General features: G+C 38.0%; 1 protein-coding gene across 2 annotated transcripts in view; it reads right to left on the reverse strand.

The window, feature by feature from the left end:
* Nucleotides 1-562: 562 nt before the first annotated feature.
* The window catches only part of sema3fa (sema domain, immunoglobulin domain (Ig), short basic domain, secreted, (semaphorin) 3Fa), a 40937-nt gene continuing 14330 nt past the window's right edge, over nucleotides 563-27169 (reverse strand). The window contains exons 3-19 of one of the 2 annotated variants that reach the window (XM_057337252.1): nucleotides 18767-18927; nucleotides 18249-18311; nucleotides 17921-18040; nucleotides 17112-17201; nucleotides 14292-14385; nucleotides 13551-13670; nucleotides 12570-12709; nucleotides 9821-9935; nucleotides 6104-6173; nucleotides 4920-5064; nucleotides 4615-4837; nucleotides 4204-4292; nucleotides 4082-4123; nucleotides 3722-3879; nucleotides 3043-3110; nucleotides 2796-2929; nucleotides 565-2628 (exon numbers count right to left, since the gene is read on the reverse strand). In XM_057337252.1, the coding sequence (XP_057193235.1) occupies nucleotides 2194-2628; nucleotides 2796-2929; nucleotides 3043-3110; nucleotides 3722-3879; nucleotides 4082-4123; nucleotides 4204-4292; nucleotides 4615-4837; nucleotides 4920-5064; nucleotides 6104-6173; nucleotides 9821-9935; nucleotides 12570-12709; nucleotides 13551-13670; nucleotides 14292-14385; nucleotides 17112-17201; nucleotides 17921-18040; nucleotides 18249-18311; nucleotides 18767-18927 (2267 nt within the window). In that variant the 3' untranslated portion in view covers nucleotides 565-2193. Of the gene's footprint in view, nucleotides 2629-2795; nucleotides 2930-3042; nucleotides 3111-3721; nucleotides 3880-4081; nucleotides 4124-4203; nucleotides 4293-4614; nucleotides 4838-4919; nucleotides 5065-6103; nucleotides 6174-9820; nucleotides 9936-12569; nucleotides 12710-13550; nucleotides 13671-14291; nucleotides 14386-17111; nucleotides 17202-17920; nucleotides 18041-18248; nucleotides 18312-18766; nucleotides 18928-27169 lie in introns of both variants that reach the window. The other variant, XM_057337253.1, reaches the window with a different exon arrangement.

The raw sequence follows: 27169 nt of genomic DNA on the forward strand, positions 1-27169 counted from the left end.
TTGTTTCAATGCATGGTTAGGTAAAATATGGGCAACAATTGGGTTCAATTAACTTAAAATGTCCACATATTACTCAACCATACACTGTAAAAAAAACTATAATTTAAAACCGTCAAACTACTGTAAAATTAGAAGAAAAACATGAAAAATACGTAATTTTACATACATTTTTTTATTTTACGGTATTTTTCTGCCACCCTAGCTGCCAGAAAATTGTGTTTTTACAGGATTTTTTTACAGTGTAGGTTAAAACAAAAAATTATTTTAAGTCATTACTTAGTTTGATAATAAAATGAGTCTAAAAGCTTTGATAGCAAACAGTGAGACCTCTGTGAGTGATTCTAATCTCACCTTCCCACTGTAGTCAACAGGATCACATTTTCCATGTAGTGTACACTGCGCAATGCTGCATTTAAAGAGCTTTAGTCTTTTCCCTCGCCGAGCTCATTGACCCCAATCTGAAGATGGACAGATCTGAATGTAGGTGAGAGTTATAGGCACAACGCTCTTCAAAGCTGTTCGTTTTGACATCTTTTGTATTTACTGTATTTAACTTGTATATCACTGCCGTCCTTTTAAACCTCCTATCTCCATATTTCATAAATTAATCATTATTATTAGTCACCCCTTATGTTTGTCACTAGGTTTTTCAAATATCTTACCAATAAAAAGTATAAAAAAAAGTGCTTGTCAATGTCGACAACACAGTATTTTAAAAGTCCAGTGTTCTTTCCATTTTCTGAAAAACAGCAAATTTGGACATCCAATTGATATGTTAAATGTATATATTATCGAAAACATAACCCTATTGTGTTCCTAGTTTGCACATCTTAGTGGAACACAAAGAAGGCAGAATATTACCTTTTCAACTTAAATTTGTTATCAAATATATAACTTTAATTAGTCAACGACAATGATGGAAAAGAAAAGAAATAAAAAATACATTACTATAACATTAACTGTTCATAACAGTGTCAATCTAATCTGGATCTTTTTTCACATTAGAATCCTAAAAAAGACAAAACAAGTGGACAAACCACAGGGATAAATGTCTTACAAATGAAAGAAAGAAAAATTACAACAGCCAGTTCACACAGTCCGTTTACAGGATCAGACAGATATTTGTGCTTCAGTCACTCAAATCCTTTGTCTATAGAAATCAATCTCTCAGTCTCTCTCAAATCATTGTCACAGACCATCCACAGACATCTACATAGCAACATATCCAGACTACATATCTGTACAGTACAAATACATTTCATGCAAACTCAAATGAGCCTCCTAACATTTAGATTAGATTAAAGACCTCTTATGCATGGCCCAGATCACCTATTAATGTGCTTGCTAGTGTGTTTTTAACTCAATTCTGGAGAGATACATACAGTATGTAATATTTCTAATATGCTGCTCCAAATTCCAAATTGCAGAGATGAAGAGGTTTTGAACCCCAGTTTTTGTTTTTTTAAACTCCGTGCGTGCAATAGTACATATTTTACAAATGAAAATAGTGTTGATGTACATACTGTACAAGAAGCTGTAATCAATAACCAACAGAATATCTGAACATACAGAAACGACTTATATTTAACACACATTAGCATAGCAACATATGGAAGATCAGAAGAAGATTAAATGAACTTTCAATGATATTCCTTTTCAAGGTCACGTAATACTCAGATGCGCCAATATATGTAAAAATGTTTCCGCACATCTGTTGAACGTGAACATGTGCTCACACAAGAGTCCACAAAATAGCTCACAGTCTGACCATAGCTCTGGTATCAAAACATCAAGGGCAGTCCAACCGTCCATCAAATGTCCAGAGTTGATACTCACTAACTATCCGGTTAGTGATATATATACACGCACACACCAAAGCTTAGGTTGTGAAAACATGGCGTGTTATGACCCATTGTAATAAATACATCGGAAGGGAAGGTACAATGATAACAAAATATGTGCACAGAATCTATACACAAACGTTTTTTTTCCTCTTTTCGTTCGCTCTATTTCCATACAAAGATATCCACAGAATCTAAGTATTTACAGCCTACAATAAATACTGTCTATTCTCAAAAATGTTTTGTTTGTTTTCTCATCAGTCACTTTTGCGAAGTACCTCAATGTCAACTTCAATTCTAGTAGTGTATGTCGCAAATCTCATTTTTGCGACATTTTGTTATGATTTCTCTCTCATGTCTCAGCCATGCTGTTCTGATCTTGGTGGTGTCTCCTGTTTCGTGGCTTCCGTAGGTCCTTCGCTGCCTCCTTGAGGTCTTTCTTCTTGTGGGTGTGAGCCGTGGGGTCGTCCCCCATCTGCCAATAGTCCTGGCAGTACTGATTGATGAGACCCATCTCAGGCTGGCTCAGGATGGTCAGAAGATCTTTGTACTGCTCAGCGCTGGGCGTCCAGGCGCTGGACTGGAGAGGCGGAACGGCGGGGGCGGTGGTTTCCGTCTGGATGGCGTTGACGGTGCGGGCGGAGAGAACCACCAGCTGCAGTCTGACCAGCGTGTGTTTGAAGTTTTTCTCGGTGGAGGTGCATTGGTAAACGCCTCCGTCAGAGAGCTGAAGAGAGCGCAGGAGGAGACCCTGGTCTGTGCGAACTACACGTCCGTCGGAGCGGATCTGGAATAACAACACGGATGTATGTTTTTCTTTTTTGCACATCAAGAATTTTTGCTTCACACCATAATATATTCTTCACTATATAAATGTCAGTTATTACATATATTCCATTACATTATTATGTACATAAATATGGCACAAAAGTAAGGCATTACAATCCCACATACCTCTCTTCTCCTGTCACTGTTCTCTTTCTGGAAATGCCATTTGATTGACACATGAGGAGATCTGGCCTGGCACTCCAAAAAGGCTGTGCTCGCTTCTACCCCATACTGCACCGTCTCCAATGTGTTCTTATTTGCTGCCAGGAATTAAAACAAAATACTATTTAAAACAATAACCAAATCATTGTTTCTTTCCTAAATCAGCAATGTCTGTATTTCAATGTAGTTGTTTTTCTTTTTGGTTCCACACCATTGGAATTGTAGCCTCTGCATTGTCTGATGGGATTGCCATACTTCACATCTTGTCTTCGACTCCGCCTACAAGATGCAAACATCAATAGCAAGTCAAGAAACTGATTCTTCAAAACTGTTTAAAATCCTATTGAGTCAGAGACTTTTAAAGTCAGGAAAGAAGCAGTCACATACAAAACAAAAAACATTTTGTGCACCCTGCATATTCTGTATATTGCACTTTTGTATATTGTCACTTCATGTTGAACTGTGCATTGTGTATTTTGTATATTGAGTTTAGTGTGTACTAGTAATAATTCATACAGTGCATTGCATTCAGATATATATGTTTTTAGCATTTGAACATACTATATTGACCTTTTAATAATATGTTAAAAATTTGGGCAGAAATCTAGTAGTTTCTTCTGCAGAAAACAATGAAGATATTTCGAAGAATGCTGTTAACAGCCCCCCATTCACTTGCATTGGTTATAATAGAAGTGAATGGGGGGCTGTGCTGCACTGTTACCAACATTTGTAAAATATCTTCTTTTGTGTTCTGCAGAAGAAAAAGTCATACAGGTTTGAAATGACAAGAGAGCGTGTACAGGATGACAGAATTTTCATTTTGAAGGTGAACTACACCTTGAAGTTAAGCTTTTCACATCACTATACAAAATGCAATAAAGGGCTTTAACCTTTTTTGGTTTGCGGAGTAGCGAGAACAGGATTTGCCATCCCAGGCACAGTAAGGGTCTCTGGCCAAGCAGCAGTCAGCACAGGCCTCTCCGTACACATCACACCTGTGCAGGGCCAGATGAGTAACGCCCACCGCCGAACTCACATAAAGCTGTTGCTGCACACACAGGATGAAAACAAACGTCACTTTTGTTTAAAAGAACAGTACACGCTAAATCCTGTTCTCGGTTTCAGTACAATTTTATTTATTATTTTTACACAAGTGGATTTTTCAGTGGAAGTACACAAGTGTGACAAGAAGCGAAGATTTGGAAAGTGTGAGCCAATAAAGTAGTCTATAAATAATTCAGAATTCTTACTCTTTTTGGTGAAATTTTCATCGTAGTTATTGAAGTAGGAACCTGCAATATAAAAAAAATTGAAGTCACTCTGAATATTCATACTGCCTGTAATTTGCCGCCAGAGAAAAACAGAAACTTACTCTAAAGACCTCCACCTCCTCCAGCACCAGCTCTTCAGTCTGAAGATCATCTCTGGGTAATACAATCACCTTCTGAACTGTACCTCGATCTGTAAACAACCAGATGGAAAAAATTAAGAGAATTTTCCAATTTTACTATTTATAAGTTTGTGTTTTGGTAAAATTACATCTTTTTTTAATTCTGTTAACTACTAACAATATTTCTCCCAAATTTTAAATAAAAATATGGTTTCTATTTGCATTTATTTGCAGAAAATGAAAACTGGAGAAACAAGTCAAAATAACAGAAAAGTTGATTTTTTTCAGACTTGAAATACTGCAAAGAAAACAAGTTCACTTTTAAGCAATACAACAGTAATATTTGATACATGTATCCGAGATATACTATTTTTATTGTTCAAGAGCATTTACCTGTTCCCAAGAACAGAACTTCATAGTTTCCGTCTGCTGCAGCCACTTGGTCTACAGTGATGGTGGTAAACTCATAATCCACGTTGGTGCGGACCACCAGGGGGCGCTTGTGGACTGGGTAAACGGAGTTGAACATAGTGGGATGGTTGCGCATGAAGTTGATAACCTCGTCTGGGTAATCCTTAGTAGATTTCATGTTGGGTGTGAATGTCCCTCCTGGACACTGTTATTAGAGGGATAAGAGCTATTATTTCTGTATTTTTTACTGAAATGGCCAAATGTTATGGATCACCAATGATACTCACTGTTCCAGGTCGGGGGTAAGGAATTTTACCCTGGTATGCCACCCACTGGTAGTTAGGTCCTTCTTTATGAGCAAAAGGGCCATTGAAGACCATACGCACATCACCCATTGAATACACACATACTGCTGAACCCTTAAAGACAGACCTATAGATGAAAGAGATATAGAGACGCAAACAGAGGGAGCGAGAAAAAAGAGAGAAAAGGGGTATACAAAGGATTAGAGACATTTAGCATAGTGTACTTTAGGGTTTAATATTTTAGGGTCAACACAAATCCAACTCTGGCCCCATACTTTCTTCGTAAACGTTCATAAAATAATGTTTAAAATTGCTCTTTTGCTTCAGGCCACCTGTATCAATAGTCACTTTGACTTCTTAAAATAGAAAAATAGAAACTAGAAGCATGTTGACCAGAGGACTTTCGACCGCACAGTACGTCACATTAGGGAAGTAATACACTTACTTTTAGCCCAGCGTGGGGTCAAAAATGGACAAACCCTGCCACTGGGTTAAATTAACTCAGAAAATGCTTATTTCACCCAACAACGGGTTAAAACAACCCAGCATAGATTCATTTGGAACGATTGGGTTTGTCCCTTTTTGACTCGACGCTGGGTTGAAAAGTGTACGGTTTTCAAATACTATTTTATGTTGATTGGACTTTCTTCTTTGCTTATTAACATAAATACACATAAATGAGATACAGAATTGAGGGGCTTCACTAATTAAATCTAAAATCTACAGAGACTGTGAGCACTACGCACACACAAATACAGTCTTGTGTATGATTAGCATGTGAAGCTCATCCAAAACGCTGACAGCTGCCTCTGAGGCCAGTTGTGTAATATTTCCTTGCATGCAAATAACACTCTTAAGCACATCTAATAACATTGGTATAATGCAGATAAATCCTTATGAGAATATCACATCTCAGATTCACAAAAAGCTGCTGGAGGACTCGTACGAGCTACTGTGAAGGCTGCCAAACACTTGTTTTTCAGGATGGCTGAAACTGTCTTTAGGAGCGGAGAAATGGGGGTGTTGCCCCGCGGCAACTGGAGTGTGAATATGAAAGAAAATCTATTCAAGCTTTCTTGCCAATCTGATAAGCTGCTTGATTACTAAGAGGCGTCTGAGAAGTGGGGATGGAATCTGGTGTTGGAGATGATGTTGAACTTACGCACCCAGACACGGAGAAGACGCCGTAGATGGTGGGATTCTTGGTGTCATGGGTCTTCTGGATGTACACGTCACCTGAAAGATAGATTTATTTATTTTAGGTCTTGGATGAGCAGCAGCCTATCTTGCATACTTAAACTATGGTGATGGCCAAGTACATATTTTTGAGACCTATTGGAACATATTATTGTCATAAATGATGTCTTGGTACCATGGAAACCCTTCTTGTGTACATGTAGTAGCAAGATTATTAATACTTAAAAATAAGGTTTGTCAAATATCTCTACTGCCTGACAGGTTTACACCTGTCAAAACTGCGACAGCCCTGCAAACCGCAAAAAAGCCACTATGTTCTCTGCCATGTTCAGGTTTGCTGACATCAGACAAAACACATCCAAAATTCAGCTAGATGTTTCGAGGCGAATTAGCCACAAAGGACCAGTGATGTTCTCCTAGCCAAAACGAGAAAGACTGGACAGGACCAAAGGGAGAAATAGAGTGAAATGGTCAGAGCGAGACGCTTTTTATGGGTTCATCATAAGAGCAGTTCTAGTTGAGGGATATTATTGGGGATGGAAGACATCTGAAGTCATGGAATAACGGTGAAACATGACAAAAGAAACATAAGAATGAATTGCACCCGCTGATAGTGTTTTTTTGTTATTCAGCTAAACACTGGCATGAAATCTGTGCACAGAACTTTACATGCATAAATTTTGGAGGGTGAAGTAAAAAATTCTTGAGTTTTACTGTCAAATCGCAATCGAGAGCCCAACATATAAATTACTACATGCATTGAATCAGGGGTACAGTAATGAAAGTTTTGATCTCTGCGTTTTTAATGTATAGGCCTACTTGGTCAATAGCTTATTTTTGTTATTTTTTAACAAAAGGGTTAAGAGCTGCAGCTTTTAGCACATTCATCTCATTAAAGGCATGGTGGGTGATCCTGTCCAGAAACATTTTTTTGTCATGTTGGTTGGAAATCTCTTTACATCCTGATAGCAATCAAGAAGTATAGTGGTCAAATAATATTTTTATAATTATATTTCGTCTGTGAACGGAGTAGAACCATAAAACGTTTGCCCAATCAAAACGTTCTGGCCGTACGCTGTGACTGGTCATGTGTACATTTTCAGCCAACGTATTTTGCATACCACTGCTCGCATTTTGCACCCTGTTCACGCAGACATCTAACGTCATCAGCGCCGCAGTGCGCTCACGTCCTCTGTGTCAATGTAGGGAGAATGGCGGACAATCAGCAACAATCAAACATTTGTGCGGAACCGACAACAAGTAAATCTACAAAACGAAAGTCCGTTTTTGAAAAAGCAGTGACGAAAAAACGTCTGGATCATGAAAGAGGAAAAACTCGAATTAACATCGGTTCAGCTTTTACACTATGGAGACAGCTTTGGCAGGCAAAGGGTCAAATAGACGATACCATGGTTGCTCTCTTTCTTTTGGACAGGTATGTACATGCTTCGAGAAGAATTTAATGGATTTAGTTTGCAATTCGTTACGTGGATTTACGAAATACATTCATGTGTTTGGAGGAGGCGTGGCTTTGGATGGCAAATCGCATAGAGGGTGGGATTAAAATTTCAGTGCTAGCAGGCTAAAGTTAGCACCTTTCCAAATCAACCACTCCACCTTTAAATTGGATTGCGAACATTTATTAAATAAGCATAATTTTCCATAGAAACACAGCACTCAAAATGTAATATTTTAAAGCTGCAATTCGTAACATTTCTATTTAAAACATAAACTTGCAGGTTACCTTATGTGCTTATCCAACCTGATCTCACAGGAATTCGTAATTATTTTACGAGGTGGCTAATTCATAAGAATTTGTACGATATATTTGTAGAATATTTTTAATCATACAAAAGTACAATTACTAGAAAAAAAAAACTGAAGCCCCACCCCTAACCCTGATCCCAAACCTGCCCCTAAACCTAACGTCGCTGGCGAAAGAGCAAATCGTACTAAAATGTATGAATGAGATCGCACAAATTCATACGAATTAACAAAAATTGGCTACATCGCAAAGAAGATACGTTTTTGCTGTGATATTGTGTTGGCTTATCTTTACGTGTGTTACAATCAACTGACATGTCCAGCAAAATCCGACCCAACACCTATTATAAATCGTTGTGAAAAGCTTATTGTTGCGATTGTTCGCGTATTTACTCAGTAAGTGGTTCTTGTTTATTTTGAACCAAAAACAGCTTCAGATTTAACAGTTAAGTGAATTTTCAGATATTTTGGGTAATAAGGAACGCAAGAGGTAAAATAACAGACAGATGTCCTGTCCAAAACAGATGGATGAGCTCACACGGATAGTTACAGCTAAACGGACACCATGAAATCAAGCAATGAGGGAAAATCCCATACTGCACGATTGATCCGGTGCGAAAAATCTCTCTAGCCAAACCACAAAAAAAACCACGTCATAAAAACCTCACAACCCCACTGAGGATAAGTGAAAACATTCAGTCAAAAACTCCACTGACAGCTTCATTGCTCAAACACAGCGACACGGGGACGGTGAACGGCGAACCGGAGAGGGAATAAGAGGGCAGAGGCAGGGAATACAGTCCTGAGGGCACCTTGTGTGCTGTGAAATGAAGCAAACACAGAGCGGTCGTTTACCCGATTTAACCACGCTGCAAAAGCAATAAAATTCTAGCGTTCATGCGTTTCGATTCATTTGCCACTGAAGAGTGGCAGAGGCTGTTACAGCTGGTTTATCAGCCAATCCTATTCTGTCCTGTCAATCAAACTCTCCCACACCATTTTGTGTAAGCCTGTTAAGATGCATCTTGCATCTCACAAGGACGCATTAATCCGTGCTTTACCTCACACATAAATGCACAATCACGTATATCAACAATTCCACATATACGCACATTTATATGACGCTTTCATACAAAAAACTGTGCATTCAAGGTCATTTGCATCAGAATATGTTTTCTTGGGATCGAACTCATGGCCTTTGTGCTGCTAACACAATACTATCAATTGAGCTACATTATACTTCAGCGTTTGTAGCACAATGTAATCCACAGCACCTTCAATTTCACACTCAGAACGACTTGCTTTTAGATATTTCTCTTCACGCTGCACATACGGAAAAGAAGGAAATTACTTTTTCCAAGTTTACACCCTCTGGAGAGACATATCCATTGAACCATCAGATACAAGCGCTTTCCACAAATGAGCTATACCATGCCCTTTCCTGAAATAAGAGGTCTCTTATTTCAGCAAGAATACAGAGAAAGAACAAATCTGAGTGGAATTGTGCCTCCAGTATACACTTCATATACGCTTCATATGGGAAGTCAATCTAGGAATCAATTTAATTCGCTTCTAAGGTTTTATATGATGTCATCAAGGATACATGGATGGCCCCAGGTGTTACAATTAGACAAAAACATATTAAAAGTACATAACAATCCACAAAAACGACCATGGTATTGGTGAATTTCCATTTAAATGCTTATTTTTGGAAAATTGTAAAAGTTCTTTGGTACCACCAACTATTTATTTTTAATAGGAGTATAATACTGAAATAATGTCTTTTAGACATTTAAAAAGTATTAAAGGCCAATTCAACAAAAAATCTGAAGCCTGACGGTTTTGCATATTGATAGATGATCTCAATTACAAGTAAAAACGGGCAAACCAGATTGCAAAGCTCCACTAAAACAGAGACTTACGAAGCTCATCGAAATGCGTCTCGATTCCATCTGAGCCCGTCACGGAGCAGATGAGCCGAGCCTTCAGGAAGGTGCTCCACTTATTCACCAGACAGCAGTGTCCTCCATCATCGTTCTGCGGAGGAAGTGATGTCACGTTAGCTATTAAACAATCACTGTCAGACACCACACAAATTCCAAGCGCTAAGAGCGATTTGACGGACGTCTGTCAAACACCTAGGCTGTATCTGTGAAATAAAGACGTCGCTTTACATCGCTGCTATTTCTTTGGGTTTGCATTAACTGGCTAGGACTGGGTTGTAAACATTGGCTTCGAGCGCCGCTAAGCCCCATCTGCTGTGGACGGCAGCCAACTTCAATAATGAGGCGCAGCCATGCCCGGTGACCAGCCGCCAGCAGCTACCCACACACTACAAACATGCTTGTTTGATTCACATTACAACAGCAAAAATAACCAAGGAACAAGCGGCTGCTCATGTAGGAGGTACTGGACAATGATGGATCATGATGAGACAAGTATCTGTCAATCAAGTGTGTCTCTTTCCTGCACTGCATGTGCATGCACACGTGATTTTAGCACAGGAACAACCACTGATGGATAGAAACTGCCATTAGGGTTGGGGGAAAATTGATTCAGAGGCATTCATGATTCATTATTCAAAATGCTGTTCATTGCAAAACTGCATAAACCGCAAAACATTACTGTACTGTAAATATACATACTGTAAATGCATTTGTTGTGTTGCACGTAAAAATGGCATAGGGAAAATATTGATTATTTCTTAAATCATTCTGGATCGATCCACAAGCATTCATAATTTATTATTATGAATGCTGTTTATCGGAAAACTGGCAAAACATAACTCTACTGTAAATGTAGATATTGTTAATGCCATTTGATGTGTTGCATGCAAAATTGGCATGAGGGAAATATGAATTCTTTATGAAACAATTCTAGATTGATCCACAAGCATTTATAAGTTAATTCATTATTAATAAAATAAACAAAACGTATAAAAGTAAAAACATCACTGTAATGTAAATGTAGATACTGTAAATGCATTGGTTATGTTGCAATGCAAAAATCGCATGGGGAAAAATGTATTCTATTAAATGATTCTGAATCAATCCACAAGGATTTCTAATTCATTATTAGCAATGTGATTTATTGCAAAACTGTACGAAAGGCAAAACATAACTATTGTAAGTGTAGATACTGTAAATGCCATTTATTGTATTGCAATGAAAAAATGGTATAGGGGAACATTGAATCTTTCTGAGACTATTCTGGATCGCTCCACAAGCATTCATAATGCATTTTTTACGTAATTAAATGTAAGTTTAGCGCAAACCTGTACAAAAGGCAAAACATTACTGTACTATACAGTTTGTTGTGTTGAAACAGCATGGGAGAAAAATGGATTCTTTCTGAAACAATTCTGGATCGATCCATAAGCATTCATAATTCATGATTTAAAATGCAAAAATTGCAAAACTGTATTAAAGGGATACTTCACCCAAAAATGAAAATTCTGTCATCATTTACTCACATTCGAGATCCAAATCTGTATAAATTTCTTTGTTCTGAGAATGATATTTGGAAGAATGCTTGTAACCAAACAGATCTCGACCCCCATTGACTCCCATAGTAGGAAAAATTACAATGGTTGTCAAAAGTGCCCCAGAACTGTTTGCTGTCCTACATTCTTTAAAATGTCGTTTTTTGTGCTCAACAAAACAAAAAAAATTATAGAGTAATTGTTCCTACTATGGGAGTCAATGGGTGTCGAGATCTGTTTGGTTATAAGCATTATTCCAAATATCGTTCTCTGTGTTCATCAGAACAAAGAAATGTATACACATTTGGAACAACTCGAAGGTGAGTAAATGATGACAGAATTTTCATTTTTGGGTGAACTGTCCCTTTAAAGGCAAAGCATATCTATTGTAAGTATAGATACTGTAAATGCCATTGCAATGAAAAAATGACATCGGGGAAAAATTGATTATTTCTGAAACGATTCTGGATCGATCCACAAGCATTCATAAGTAATTGTTAGCAATGCTGTTTATTGTTAAACTATATAACTATACAAAAGACAAAACATTACTGTACTGTAAATGTAGATACTATTAATGCAATTTGTTGTGTTGCAATACACAAAAAAGCATAAGTGAAAAAATATTCTTTCACAAATGATTCTGGATCGACCCAGAAGCACAACTGTATGAAAGGCAAAACATTACTTTAGACACTGTAAATGCTATTTGTTGTCTTGCAATGTAAAAATGGCAAGGAAAATGGAAGAATGTATTCTGAAATGTTTCTGGTTTGATCCACGAGATCTGGATTGATCAATATAAAAAAATGGTTTACTGCAGAACCATACAAAAGACAAAACATCACTGTACTGTAAATACTGTAAGTGCCATTAGTTGTGTTGCACAGCACAAATGCACGCCGGCCGCATCTGCTGCGGTATATGCACTGTGCAAACAAACAAAGTGTGTAGGAGCCTTCCAAGTAGTTTAATAGCCAAAGACAAAAGCGAAATAAGATTTGCGCCCCTCATCTAAACCGAGATCTATCGGGAATCTTTTTGGAATCAGATTATGACTCTCTGAATTGAAATCTAACCAAATCACGAGGTGCCTAACGCTTCACACGTCAAACTGCAACACACTCCGAAATGAAGAATGGGATAATAATATGTGGGTTATTTGGGTCTGCGTCTGCTCACGCTCTTACCAGACAGATTCTACCGATCCTGGACTGGGCCATGGGAGTCTGACCCATCTCCGACGCTTTCTCACGGAAGAAGAAATACAGCTTGTCATCGTTTTTCTCCGCGCTGTCAGGAATGAGCTGGGCATGGACGAACGTTGGATCTGAGAAGAGGCAGGAGGGAAAGAAAAGAACCAGAAAGAGAAAAATGGGAGATGAATCATAGTTGGAGAGAAAAGCAGAGAGAAAGAAAATAAAGGAGCAAATGGATCGTATTAAATAACGCTCGCATGAACTTCAAATACTTTGGCGAGTGCAACTGATGAGAAGCAGTTAGTCTCTCATCTCATTCATAACATGCTACAGTCACATGTAGGGCGTCTCTGACAGCATCTGTGATGTTATCACATCGGACACTATTGCAACAGGAAAGATAAAACTCAAGTAGAACTGATGGGAGCCAAGTAAAAGAGATCATATTTAATATGAGGATCTGCCTAAAACAAAGGGTTCAAACCAAGGGCCAACCATCACTCAGCTTTTAAAGTATGATAGGCTTTTTTTCTTTCCAAATAAAAGATAGATTTTTTCATAGATTTTTTAAAATAGAGTATATGAAACACAGTGTGGTTCAAAAGTCTCTAATAGCATTTTTTCCTTATTTAAAAAAATAACTTCATTATAAAAACGTCATTATAAAATAAACTGGTAGCATAATTCAAACAAAAAGTTAAAATTGATACATTTCCATGAATTTGTTTTCACTCATTTTGATATATTGGATTAGTGACCTAAAAATTGTGCAGAATGGAAAATATCACTTAATGTTAATAACTTTTCTTTGTTTTAAAATTCAAAGGAAAAAGGCTGAGTTCCGATATTCGGACACCAATAGTATAAAAAAGGGTCAATGTTAAATATTCATATCCGGCACATTTCCCACTAAACAAAGAGGTACTTCTTGGTTTAACAGCACAATAAAAAAAATCGTATGTATTTCTGTACCATGAAGCCAGCGGGAGTTGTACTGGTCGGTCCTCATGGCAGTGTGTTTGCCCAACGTACGGAAAATGGCAGAGTCCGTTCCCATAAAATCGATGTAGACTCCGGCGTACAGCTGGCCATCTGCCAAAACAGAGATAGTGAGATAAAGAGAGATTGAAACGTAAGCTTAAGAAAGATGAACTTTCTGATTATGAGACAAAAGACAGACGAAAGGAGAAAAAAACTTTATTGTATCTAATTGTAGAATTTATCATCTTATTTAAAAGGATACTCCACCCAAAAATAAAAAATTGTGTCGTAAACTACTCTCCCCCAAGTTGTTCCTAACCTGTCTAAATAACTTTTTTCTGATGAACACAAACAAAGATATTTGGATTAATGTTAGCAACTGACATTTCTGGGGCACTATTGACTACCATAGTAGGGAAATTTAAAATGGTAGTCAAAGGTGCCCCAGAACTGTTTGCTTTCCTAAAATCTTCAAAATATCAAATTTTGTGCTCAACAGGACAACAACAACAAAACATTCCTACTATGGTAGTCAATGATGTCCCAGAAATATCAGTTGCTAACATTTTTCCAAATATCTTTCTCTGTGTACATCAAAAATGTATACAGATTTGGAACAACTTGAGGGTGAGTAAATGATGACAGAATTTACATTTTTGGGTGGAGTATCCCTTTAAGAACAAGAGAGAGTAAATGACAAGACCATTTCAATTTTTTGAACTAGTCACATACTTATCAAAGCCGAGACGCTGTTTAGTTTGGGGTCGTAGGGGCATTTTCCTTTCCCAGAATCGACTTTACCAGGTTCCAGACGGAAAATGTATTCCTGGAATAGGAAGAAGGTACACATACATATGCACAGGGTTTTTGTTAATAAGATGTGCAGTATTGATTCTCAGCTTACTCTTTAAGTTTCCAGTATTTAAGAGGTAAAGCCAGGAAGTGAAATGCACACTGGGTTACTGGGAAGGACGGGCAAAACTACACTGAGGTTGTTATACAGAATACAGGAAATATAATTAGGTACCTATTGTGATTTGTAATAACAACCTTTTTATTTCCTTTCACTCTGTTGGCACCTTGCATATTGTCTAAAGCCAACACCAACATCAAGGCATTTAACTGAAGCCGTCTAGTCTAAAACTGCCCAGGTAAATGCCGAAAAGACAAAAAAACATAATTCTTAAGTGCAAGGATCTTGGTGGTTACTAAAGAAAATGAATGATTCTCACTTTGAGTTATTGGTTTTAAGAAAGGTTTAAATCTATATAGCGTCTAGGGTTAGTGACAGCTATTTCATTCTGGTATTAAAGTCCGGGTAAAGAGAATTCTGAGAATTGTTTCTAAACACATTATAGATGTTAGAAATGTTTTGCTGAAACACATTACAAAGACTCATAAGTATGTAGTATTGAATTGTGGAGTTAAACCGTTAAACAGTTTTTCACCAATTCTCTTTTCAGGATTTTTTGGGCGGAGCTAAAACGGGGGATCGATGACACAATGGAGCGTCCGAGCATGCATGGCCCCGCCCCTATCACTAGAGCGCCTAACATCAGGTGTCTGCTCAGTCACGAGCTCAGGGTTGTAAGTTTTTCGCACACGCTTTCAGGCTCTCACTCTGCCTAACTAAACAAATCTCACGCCAAATAACATACAATCCACCCGGCTGGCTCGCTATCAGCAATTTCAGCATCTACCTTATCAGCTCAAGAGAGAACCACTACAAATAGACAAAGCTGTCTGTGTTCACACTTGACTTCTTTTTTGAAGCTGCTAGCGTCTGTTTTAAATTATAATCCTATGGAGTAAACCGTGTTTTCAAAAAAAGTCCTGAGTGCTTTTTTAAAGCGCCAGCATCTTTTTTCTCTGGAAAAAAGTTCATCTTTTCTGAAAAAACAACCTGTCAAGCACCTTTTTCACAGCTAACCAATGATGGAGACCTGTCTTTTCCATAACAACATGCGAGGAACGTGATTGGTCGAGAAGGCTCAAGCTCGAAAAAATGGCAGCCGAAACGCCCGTTGAAGCATAGTTTTGTATAAATGTATGTTTAATTTTCACTTTCAATAACTTTTGATTGCATTTCTAGCAAGAAATTAGTATTGTAGTTTTTAAATATGTCATTGGTTATAGCAAATACGCTCTCTGTTTATAATTCAAATAGACTTCCGTTACGCTGCCTATGAAGCCTGTCTCTCCGTGCACAAATGCTATCTTTGAACATTGCCGGGTGCTATTTGTAACCCCAACGCGCTCTGGGTTTGGTCTAATACCAGGCCCGGAGCCTTCTCCCCGGACATGGGGAGAGTACTCCGTGTTCGGAAGAAACTGCCAGGCTCTGAGCCCTCTCCCCGGACAGCACGCCAAATACACATACCTTTTAACCTGCTCCTGAATTATCTATGTTTGGTCTAATACCAGGCCCGGAGCCTTCTCCCCGGACATGGGGAGAGTACTCCGTGTTCGGAAGAAACTGCCAGGCTCTGAGCCCTCTCCCCGGACAGCACGCCAAATACACATACCTTTTAACCTGCTCCTGAATTATCTATATCCCGCGCATTGACTCGCACGTGCTTGAATTCAAATCCTCCAATAAAACGTATTCACATATAGCCTACTGGGCTGGGGACTCAGGTTGAGCGATTCGAGTGGGCGTGGCTTCAGCGCCAACAGCGGACACGCCACAGCGCTTGAGAGCAAAGAGTCCTGCTTATTTTTCCAAGATTTTGAGAACTTATTTTATTTACGTGGATGTTTTTTTCTCCATTCAAATTTGGCTGGGTGGTTAATGACACAATTTTCTGTTGCGTGACAAACTCAGAACACATATTTCAATGTCACTTTACTCGGACTTTAAAGAAAATATCTTGAGGTTCTCTGCGAGCTTAGAAACCACTCTACTCCATGCTGTCTGCATGCCAGTTACAGTCAAACCGATATTTTCACACTTGCAAAAATATGTAGCCAATCACAGCAAATGGAAACAACTTACATGTTTTATGGATTGTTTTTTGAAGGGGATTTACGTGGATTTACGTAGATATCCAAGCAAAGAAGTTTATCACATTCGGCAAACAGCAACACAACATGTCTCAACAAAATATCTGCTTCGGAAAATTTACAGATTTTTTTTTAGATCATTCTACTTCGAAGTTTTACACGCACATCACAGATGCAATAACCGCAGATAGATTTTGTGCTGACTAATCGCTTTCAACTCATGATGGAGTCTGATGGGGGTGTGGGTGTCATCTCTGTACGTTCTGCTAGATTTCCGCGCCAAAGGCAGCCTTCAGACAAGTGTAGGCAAACCTGAGAAAGAGAGGCTCTAAGGCTAACAGCTCTTCTCATGTTCCTCTCAACGCCTTCAGCGATTGAGAAAACCAGCTGTTGAAAATCCAATTATTTTGTGTGAACAGAACCTTTCTACACGAATCTACTGAACGTCTAAGATCAAATATACCCTTCAGTGTCTAGTGTGACCCAAAATACGTTTAAATGGGGCTTCCTTCCCTTGGTTTACAACAAAAGGAGGACCTCATATCCCACCTTTGGTGCGAATGGCTCTGGTGAAGCGCTAGGGTCTGCTGCTCGACTGGTTCGGCCTCCCGCACGAGGCAGCTGATCTTCGAGCATGGCCTATAAAACAAGGTGTGTTCCTTAATAAAGACCTCTTTCTGGTCATACCATTAAACCCAAGAGAATGACCCAATCTGTGTCTTATGGAGATTTATATTTGGTGTATAAAGATGGACTTATTTACAATGAAGGTTGTGTTTTATACAGTACATGCACAACATGCTGGACCCTTGTTAGCACATGCTTATGAAATGCAAAGAAACGGGCATGCAAAACGCAGATCCTTTAATTGTGGGCAAAAAAATCTGAAAAAGTCTGAGACCACTTGTGAAAATGCTTAGAGCTTTCTAATGAAATAAATGGCTTTATTTTTCTGGCAAATGATATTATCAGGATAAGAATTTGAGTGAAAAGTTTTGAAAAAAATATAAAAATTACATGAATTTTGTTTAATTATGTGTTTATTGTCAACTGATCAATTAACGAAATAGTGTCTTTATTTTATGTCACATTTTATAAAAGACATTTTTAGGGACAGGGGTTGAAGATGGAAGGTGGTCGTGGAAAGGTGGGAGGTGGAATTGAATAGAAACTACCTTTAAATACAATTACTTTCCTAAACACAGTCAATAAACATACAGGTGGTATGGATTATACTCTTTGATCCAGGGTGGGGAAACATTCCACTCTAATGACATAATACCTTTTAAAAAATGTAGCCAACAGATTAAACCCTTGACCCGCAAATGGTGACAGGTCACATGTGAGTGATGGTTTACCTGTGACCTTTGCCCTCGGTCCACATAGGTACAGATGGGGTTGTAAGCTCCCGTTCCGCACACGTACAGGTGTGTTCTGTTCCACGGTTCGATGAGACGGATGAAATTCCCGCATTCACCCTGACGAAAACAGAGTGATGTCATGAATGTTGTGTTCATTTCTGAATGAATGCTACTGTAGTTTCTGACATGCACATGCTGGAATGACAGAGTTGGTTTTCTGCTTGGCCAAGATGGTGGTACCCTGGCAACGGTCTAGACTGATCTGAAGGAAAACTCCTAAAGAGAACATCAATGTCTAAATGTCTTTTCCCTTATGGATTCTTACATTGATGTCCTTTCCTGAGAGGACACACTCGGTTCTTCTCTGAGGGATGACGGGCCAGTGAATCTGATGAGAAAGAGAGAGATAAACAAACAAATGTTGGTCATCCAAATCTCCAGTGACCAGCTTACACTGCCAACATTTACTCAGTTTTCATTCGTTGCAATTTGTCTCATTTAAAGAAAATGACATTTTCCACAAATAGGCCTACTGCACACATTTGGGTCCCATTTCTTTCTGAAAACACTAGAAGCATAACATAACATTACATTTATATAATAATGATAAAATCTTATATATACAAATGTAAAAATTAAATATAATACTATAGTAAATAAATATACTGTATAATAAATAAATAAATAAATATAATACAAAATATACATTATAAAGGTTGATCAACAATTATGAAACATTATTTTATTATTATTATTATTATCATCAAACTTCTAACCATTTGTTGAAGAGAACAAAATACTATATTGTACCCTATTTGTGATAGTGTAACAGAAGGTTCTTACTATGAGGGGCTCTTTGTTGATATCGTTCAGGTCTAGAGACAAAATGTAGTCTTTGCTCCCCACATACATGCGATCATGATCCTCGTCCATGCGAAGAATTCTGTAGTCTGTCGAGTTGAGCAGGAAGGCAAAGTGATGGGCAGTTCCAGTCGACTTCAATTCTAAAAGATGACAGCAAAAATACATCTATTTTATTATACTTGTATATTTACCAAATAATTTTATCTAAAGCGACTTCGAATCGAAGAGAAATACTAGAAACGTATCAGTAATAAAACAATATACATGAGCGCGATAAACCAGAACAATATACAGCAAGAGAAGAGGTGTAATTACAGAAAAGAAGTTACGTAACAGAAGTTTTTTTCACACACAAAGTATCTTTATTATTGTTGTGAATTAGTTAAAATACAAGTGTACACTACTATGAAAGCCATTCCAGATGGGACTTGAACTCACAATCCCTAGCTTAGGGGGCCAGTGCTCATGCACTTGGGTCTGGTGCCCTACAAAGAAACCACCACAACAGTTTCTAGATTTCATATTCAGTCGAGAACCCTTGGATCCATCAGATTCAGATTCATAAAATAAACTTTCTTTACACTGAACACTTAAATCAAAACAAGATTTATTACTATTGATCGTAGGCTTCTGTTAAATTTACATCCACACAAGCATTTCATGTTCCAACTTTGCAAACTCTACAACTCTAAAAGGACTCACAAACAATCAATCAATCCAAACATCATAAGTCTCTATTTTTTCTAAATACAACATCTGTACAGCTCCCTGGACATGAACACTCGCTGGAGTGTTTCCCCGAGGTTCAATGCACTGGCTTCATTCTTACAGTATGTTCTTTGTCATTAAAATTGTTTTAGTGTTTTTGTTGCATTTCTCTAGGCTTTTTGGCTCTCTTGACCTTGTCTTCCAGTAGTACTACTCTTCCAATATTACTACCAATGCTGTGGTCTCACCTTTATTTTCCTCTTTACCCAACAGGCGTAATTCCCATTGTTGGAAAGCGAGTATTTATACAGCCTGCGGTTTACTGGAGACTTCCATGTATTGCGGTGTGTTACTTTTACGTGAAACCATGTAAAATGTTTTGTGTTACACTCAAATTACGTCTTTAACTTAATTATGTCCGCTGCCATGAACCAAACAGATATCCCACAAAACACCACAAGCATTCTCAAGCTACAATGAGCTTGCCACTATTTCAATAAATAGTCTGTGCTATGTAGGTTATGGTTCAGAGAGTTCACAGGAAAGACTCTTTGGTTGACCGTAGAGGTCTGCATTGGATGTTCCTGCAAGGCGGCGTCCAGGGGAACGGTGCGTGTCAAGGGAAGCCTTTGGATAATGGAATGCCACTACTCATGTTACTGTAGCACAACACACTTTCGGCTCCTGTCTGAGAACTGGCGAGGTTAAAGCTGATAAGGTCTACCTGAGGATGGATTGCAGAACGCTGGGTAGTGGAGGGGAATAATGCATTGCAGACAGTTGGCAATGGCGAATGGATTGCATACAAATTAAAATATACGGAGAGTTTGGCCAAAATAAAATTGCATGTTTAATTCCAACTGTAACAATTCCCAGTTGTATTGGGAAAGAAAACTGTGCTGAAGGGCTTGAGGAAGCAAAAAGTTTATTATAAATGGGGGGGATAACGAATAACATGATTTGTCATAATAAAATGTTCCTGTAGCTCAGATGATAAAGTACACTTCTAACGCCAAGGTCATGGGTTCGATTCCTAGAAAACACACACATGTAGATGAAATGCATACAATGATTGCACACTAAGACTGTCTGCCTGTCTATAGAAGATATCCATGTCGAGAATCTTCAAGCTTAAAAAAGAATACAGGGTCGTATTCACAAAGGATCTGCAGGTCACCCTCCCGTCTCACTCCATCCTGAGAAAATCCAGCTGAACCTACAAACAAACCTAGAAGTTACATTCATCAGCGCCAGATTCCACAGTGTAGGTCCAACTTGACAACGTACCAGCAAATCAAAGCCTGAAAGCTAGCTGGTGTTTAGCCCATGACAGAAAAAGAACAACTGCTTATGCTCAGCAGCCAAAATCAAGTTTGCAACCTCAAAATGAAAAGAGATGAGACTATGAGCGAGAGTTTTAAAGAATATAAAAATAAGATTATAACAAAAAATGAAACTAGAGATGCACCGATATATCGGCCAATAATCAGTATCGGTTGATAAAAGCAAATTTCACACCATTGGCTATCGGTCGATAAAACAGCTGAAGATCAGGCTTGATATATCCTGTCAATCAAAAGAGGACAGGAAAATGCAATGGATTTGTGCTCTGTATTTACAAAATGTTAAGAAACATCACAGTTTGATGTTCAATATTAATAGTCATTATATGAATTAATATCATTCAGAAAGTTAAGAAGTATTCATTTATTCTTTAGAATCGGTATCTGCATCGTGGTTTGTACAGCAAAAATGTCAATTCTGGTTATTTAGCTTTGGAAAGAATTACAAAGTTGAGCAAAACACATAAATGTTGGAATCAACTTTTCTCAAGAATTTCCCCTCAAACCTCTGTTTTAACATAACAGCAATGTTTGAAATAACATCCCATTTTTAAAACACATCAAGTTTTAACTCATTTGTCTATAAAAATCCTAACTTGACCACAAATCACAAACTTTGCCAAGTTTCACTGGAAACAATGGTAATACACTGGAATGTGCAAGCGATAGAGAGGCATCCACTTCTGCACACTACCAGTATATGAATATCTTATCAGACAATGAGATCTTCTCGAGTCGTATTCAAAGCAAGTTAGCATGGGGCCATAGACAACATAAAACCCATTTACCTGTGTGGGCATTCCTGGCACATAGCTAGAATTCCTCATCTCTTTCATTTCAGGGTTCTCATTAAGCAAAAAGGCAGATCCACCGTGTTTCAACAGGTGCTCAGACATCTCTGTGTATCTTTGCCAACAGTAATAATGCAGTCTAGTATCAGTCGTGGTAAATGAACATGTATTTTCAATGACAGCAGCATTTTTATGATACAGTATTGACAGTGATTTATTTTTTGCCACTCAACACAATGTATTCAAATCAGAAATATACATTCTCACTTTGTTTTATAATTTATGTTTTGCCATTGAATTGATCAATTGATGGGTTGATGGTGAAGAAGATATGACTCAGTTGCAAGCCAGATTCAAACCCTGCATTGTCTGCCAAGTCGTCACAGCTCAATGTGTACTAACCCCAAGACCATTGCTCCAACCTTTTATTCATAATTTTGACTTTTTTGTTCTTGTTTAATAGTTCCAGAATTTTTTATTATTTCAAACAAACAGGGAGGAAAATAAGTCTAAACTGCTTAAAACTATCTCTGTGGACAGCAAAGACACTTCGAGGACATCTGGACACCGGAGCAACTTCAGGTTTTGACTAGCACAATCATTCATCTGCTCTGACATGTCTAAATTTAACACACACAGACGCACACATACACACACAAATATATAACTAAGGCTTTGGAGATTGATTTTTACCTTCAGCTGTCCAGCCTAAATAATCACTTGAAGATTAGGTCTTATCTCTAAGCTTCAAAGCGCTGTCACTTGACCGCTCCTACGGATTTGAATGACAGGTTGAAGGACAAGGAGAGAGAGACATTACCTGTATTGCCTGCCATCGCATCGAGTGTGTGTGTGTGTTTGCTAATATGCGTAACAAGATGAAAACTCTCCTCTTGCATTTGATATGTGTATAAGAGGCATTGATTTTAACAGCCCTCATATCTAACAAAGGATTACTGCATCCTCTTTATCTCAGCCGAGTCTTCTAGGAAGATGGCACGATTAAAGTGAAAGATTTTATCAAATCACACAGGAAAAAAATGCACTGTCATTTGTGCATCAAATCTTAGGATGTAAAAAACTTCAAATGCAAGAGACAGAAAGAAAAAATAAAGAATAAGAAAGAAAGGCAGCATGACTTGGGAAGAACCGTGATAAAATAAAGGAACACAGCAGGAATAAGAGAACAAAAACAGATAAAAGAGAGGGCTGTGTATGGTTGGGAGCATCTCCTCAGGGACTGATGGGATCACTGTTTGCTTTAGCCCATGGCTTCAGTGAGAGTTAAGGTCATAGTTCACGCTCAAAGGCACAGGGACGAATCCAGCACAGCGCGCCGCCCTCGCCCATATAGTCCTAGTGAATGGTTTCAAAAAAAGACGAAAACCTTTAATTGAGCTTTTCTCACAAAAAGCAGCCGAACAGCAGAAACATGGTAATAATTACCAGGCCGTGGCTCCATTTGGTGCGATGACCCAAAATCCTTGCTCCAGCTTATTAAAGATGTCAAAACGTGTTTGCACAAGATCACGGCCTGTATTATGTTATAGTCGGGTCTGTTTATTTTGCATTATGATTTCATCTGACGGCTTATACTGTTCTTATCGTTTCATTTTGCTTTGTGTATTAAACACAGCCAAAAGCAACACCTTAGATTCTTGATTGATATCTTTTAATGCGCTTGAAGAATCAAGTTTGGCCTTTGCGAGAAACTCTGTAGCTATAGTTCTAAAGTATTACCGTAGGTGTGGAATCCTGGAAGCAAGAAATATGGGAAACATAAACAGTATAGGCCACAAAAATGACACAAAATGATGTTTGATGTTTGGTAACCTTCTTTTTGGCATTCTATATGTTGCTATATGTCAGTCAAGTCGATTCCTAACTAGTATTTCATAAATATTACATAACCCTTCAAAAACAACATTTGCCATTATGTAAGCAACATGATTATAGCCAACTCCTCATACAAGCAAGCACGCAAATGTGTCGAAAGATTTTGAAGTGTTTATGAGATTATCATCTCAAATCACCCGGATGCTTCATTTTAAATGAAGGCGTCAACAGATAATCCCAGCAACTTCCTATTTTGCAATATCACGCTGATCAATCGGACAGTTCATGGCAGATGCTTCAAAACGCATTCAAACGGCAGAGATTCACTCATTTTATTTCCATTCTTTCAATCTTTCTTGCTTTGTAAAACATGTTTTGACATTAGCTTATCCCCTTCTAAATTTCACACCATCATGATAGTCATTAAACAGATTTCATAAGACTTTTCTTTCGCCTTTTCGGTTCCTGTAGCTCCCATTCCCAATTCAGCTGTCTGTGTCTACATACCAGGGCAGAGATAACATATTTCTGATCCTCATTTTTATTCACACCCATATCTCTACATTTTTTCACCTTCCGCTTCTTTTCTGGGTCAGGTGAGAGTGTTAAATACAGAGTGAAAGCACCTGCTGAATTCATTCTCTCATTCAAATCTCCAATTCACATTTAGACACAAAGAGATTTACAGTGCATGTAAGTTAGGTTAAGTAAGTTAAACTTTTTTATTATGCAAAAGTTGCTTAAGTTGTTCAAGAAAATCCTTTTTTGCACAAGATGCAAAGCTGATCTCAGTAATTTAACAAGATGTTTTTATTAAAACTAAAAAGGGGAGGTTCCTTTTGTGCATTCAGTATTTGCTCATTTTAAATGAGTGTCTTTTCAGAACTCCATTGTGGGTTGGTTTGGTACCTATATCCTTGACACAAAAAAAAGGTCAACACACAATGGCAACGCTGGTTCCCTAAATCAGGGTCAAGGGTTCACAAAGGTTATCATACACCCCAGCAAAGAACTGAACACCAGTCAGCCCCCAATCACTAAAGGTAGGGTCAGCAGAGTGCCTACTGGATACTCAACACACATCCACTTGACCTCTGTTGCTTAGAAACAAGGGAAAAGGTCATTCTGAATGCTCACAGTGACCCGTAACCAAGTAAAAATCCTTAATGGCATGTGACAGGCGAGAAACAAGCTTTTGAAAGCAGCGGCCACTGATCGACTGCTGATGAGAAGTGTGTGTGCGTGTTCATTTATTGCTGTTCATTCATTTATTGAGTGCCTTTCACATCTGTTCTGCCTTGATTGTAAAAGCTCTGAAATACGATGACAGGTTCAACTCTTAAAGAGACAGCTCACTCCAAAAACTCATATTTGCATTTTCTTATCTTTGTAATGTTTCTTGCACTCCACTTTCCCGTTGTTTAACTCTCACATACTCTCTCAGGCACACACAGAAAAACACATTAACATAGATGTAGGTCAGTCTCATGGGAGAGGAACCATATGAATTGGAGAGAGTACCCTTTGGAGGTGTCAATCAAAATGCATATTAACCACAAAACAGACCCTTACAGTCCTTTGAGAAATCTGGCGTGCAATGACTCTATAAAACCTTATGCCAGCAGCAAATGAACTGAAAAACAACATCGCTGTAGTAACGATATATAATATGTGAAGACTTCACAAAAAAAAAACATGAAAACATCTAGTCTCAAAATGTATGATTCCTATAATAGATAACAGGACATACACTGTAAAAAAAACCGTAAAAAATTATTCTGGAGCTGGGGCGCCAGAAATATTCCGTAAAATAACAGTTTCCCTGTTTTCTTGTAAATCTGCTGTCTTTTTCTGTAATTTGGCGGTTTTTGACCGTATTTCAAAATACATGAAAAATCTGTAAAACAGTAAAATTCCGTAAAATTATAGTTTTTTGGACATTAAACGTGAAATGTCTGTAAAAACAATAATAGTAAAATTCTGTAAAATTGTTTTTTTTTTCAAATGTATATATTATAATACACACCAAATTGTTAACATCTTTCATTCAGCAACCATTCATAAAAACTCTTCAGACATCAACTACACTGTTAAAAGATAGCAGTCATGAAAAATACAGGTCTATAAACCCTGAGAAGTGAACTTTTCTATATAAAATTCTTTTCCCAATGTGCATTAAATCAAAAAAGCTTACAGAAAACATTTACAAAATGTTACAGGAAACATTTCTGTACAAGAAAAATATGACAAAATAGTTTTAATTATGCAAAGGTTATGCATTATATTCACAGAAGCTAAATGTCAGAGATCAGACAGACACAAGGCCACGGAGTCCGTTCCAGTGACAGAATCTTAATACAGAGGGGCTTCACTCTTATTAATGGCACAAGCTCCAGCATCTCACTCCATTTGTCACGGGCACTAAATGTGACTTCTGGCAACACATACATTTACGCTAATTACGTTGCAAATGGGCATCTCCTCTAGAGTCAGACAAGATCAGCATGAGAGAAACTGTAATCATCAACTCAATTTCAAGAATTAATTTTAAGAAAAAGTTTAATGCACACTGAAAAGCATTCCCTCATTCTGCATTAATATATAATAATAACTCATGCAATGCAAAGCTAATTGACAGTTTGAAAAGCCAATGGATTGCCGCCTCTTTGCAGTTCACAGTGACAGACAAGCAAACTCCGCCCACTAAAAACAAGCACAGGCTTTCCAGCTAAAGCCCCCTTTCTCATTTGACAGACAAGTGGGCACTCCCCTCCACTGACCCCGTAACCCCCGAGCCAGCCTGATAGCAAAGATCATGTGATTTGCGACGAGGGGTGGCAATGAACTTCTATTTAGTTTGACTTGTCCTTTGTTCCATTAAGCGCTCCCTGACCAACAAAAGCTTTCCTGGAGTCACTTTAGCTGACAATATTAAACAGAAACAGAAGGACTCAAAGTGGCTAAAGTCCTATTAGAGTGATGGAGATTAACTTGAAAAGGGCAAGAGAACAAAATGCATTTAAATCAGAGCCTGCGAATGGAATGTTAACTAATGATATGGAAAAAGCACAAATTTTCTCTAATTTGGTAGTTTGACATCTGCAAGAGATAGTCGTAGCGATTACATGTGCCCCCATAAAAATGGATCACCCTGCTTGTTTTAATAAGACCAATCATTTAATCCATGTTACAGGCAATTAACACTAAACCAGCCATGAAATTATCTAATGGGGTTGTCTCTTGTTCGGTTAACTAATTGAATTCACGAGCCAAATGAAACAAGCTAGTGATAAGCGGATTGTGAAGGAAAACAAGAGAGAAACGTAATGATGGGAGATTAATAAGGTCTTCTTTGGTTGGCTGCATCAACACGAAGGTAAAAAACAACAGCAGTATTTATCAAAAATCAGTCATGATCAGATGTCTGGAGTTATGACATGAGAACAAAAAGTCTCAATTGGATTAGAAGAATATCATAAGCAGAGATCAAATGCATTGGTCTTTTCTTCGGGATTTGACTCATCATTGATACATTGACCGGCCTTGAGCTATGAAAGAAACATGGCCCCGAATTTGTCTACAGACATAAAAAGGTATTTATTGCTGTCATCGTTTCTAAGTATTGTTTGCAAGGCTGACAAAACTTACATCTCTTTATTTATGTTACTATTATGTATCTAAATTAGGGTTGGGAAAACATCCCG

This window comes from Triplophysa rosa, linkage group LG7 (assembly GCF_024868665.1).
Source record: "Triplophysa rosa linkage group LG7, Trosa_1v2, whole genome shotgun sequence".
NCBI classification, from domain to species: Eukaryota; Metazoa; Chordata; class Actinopteri; order Cypriniformes; family Nemacheilidae; genus Triplophysa; species Triplophysa rosa.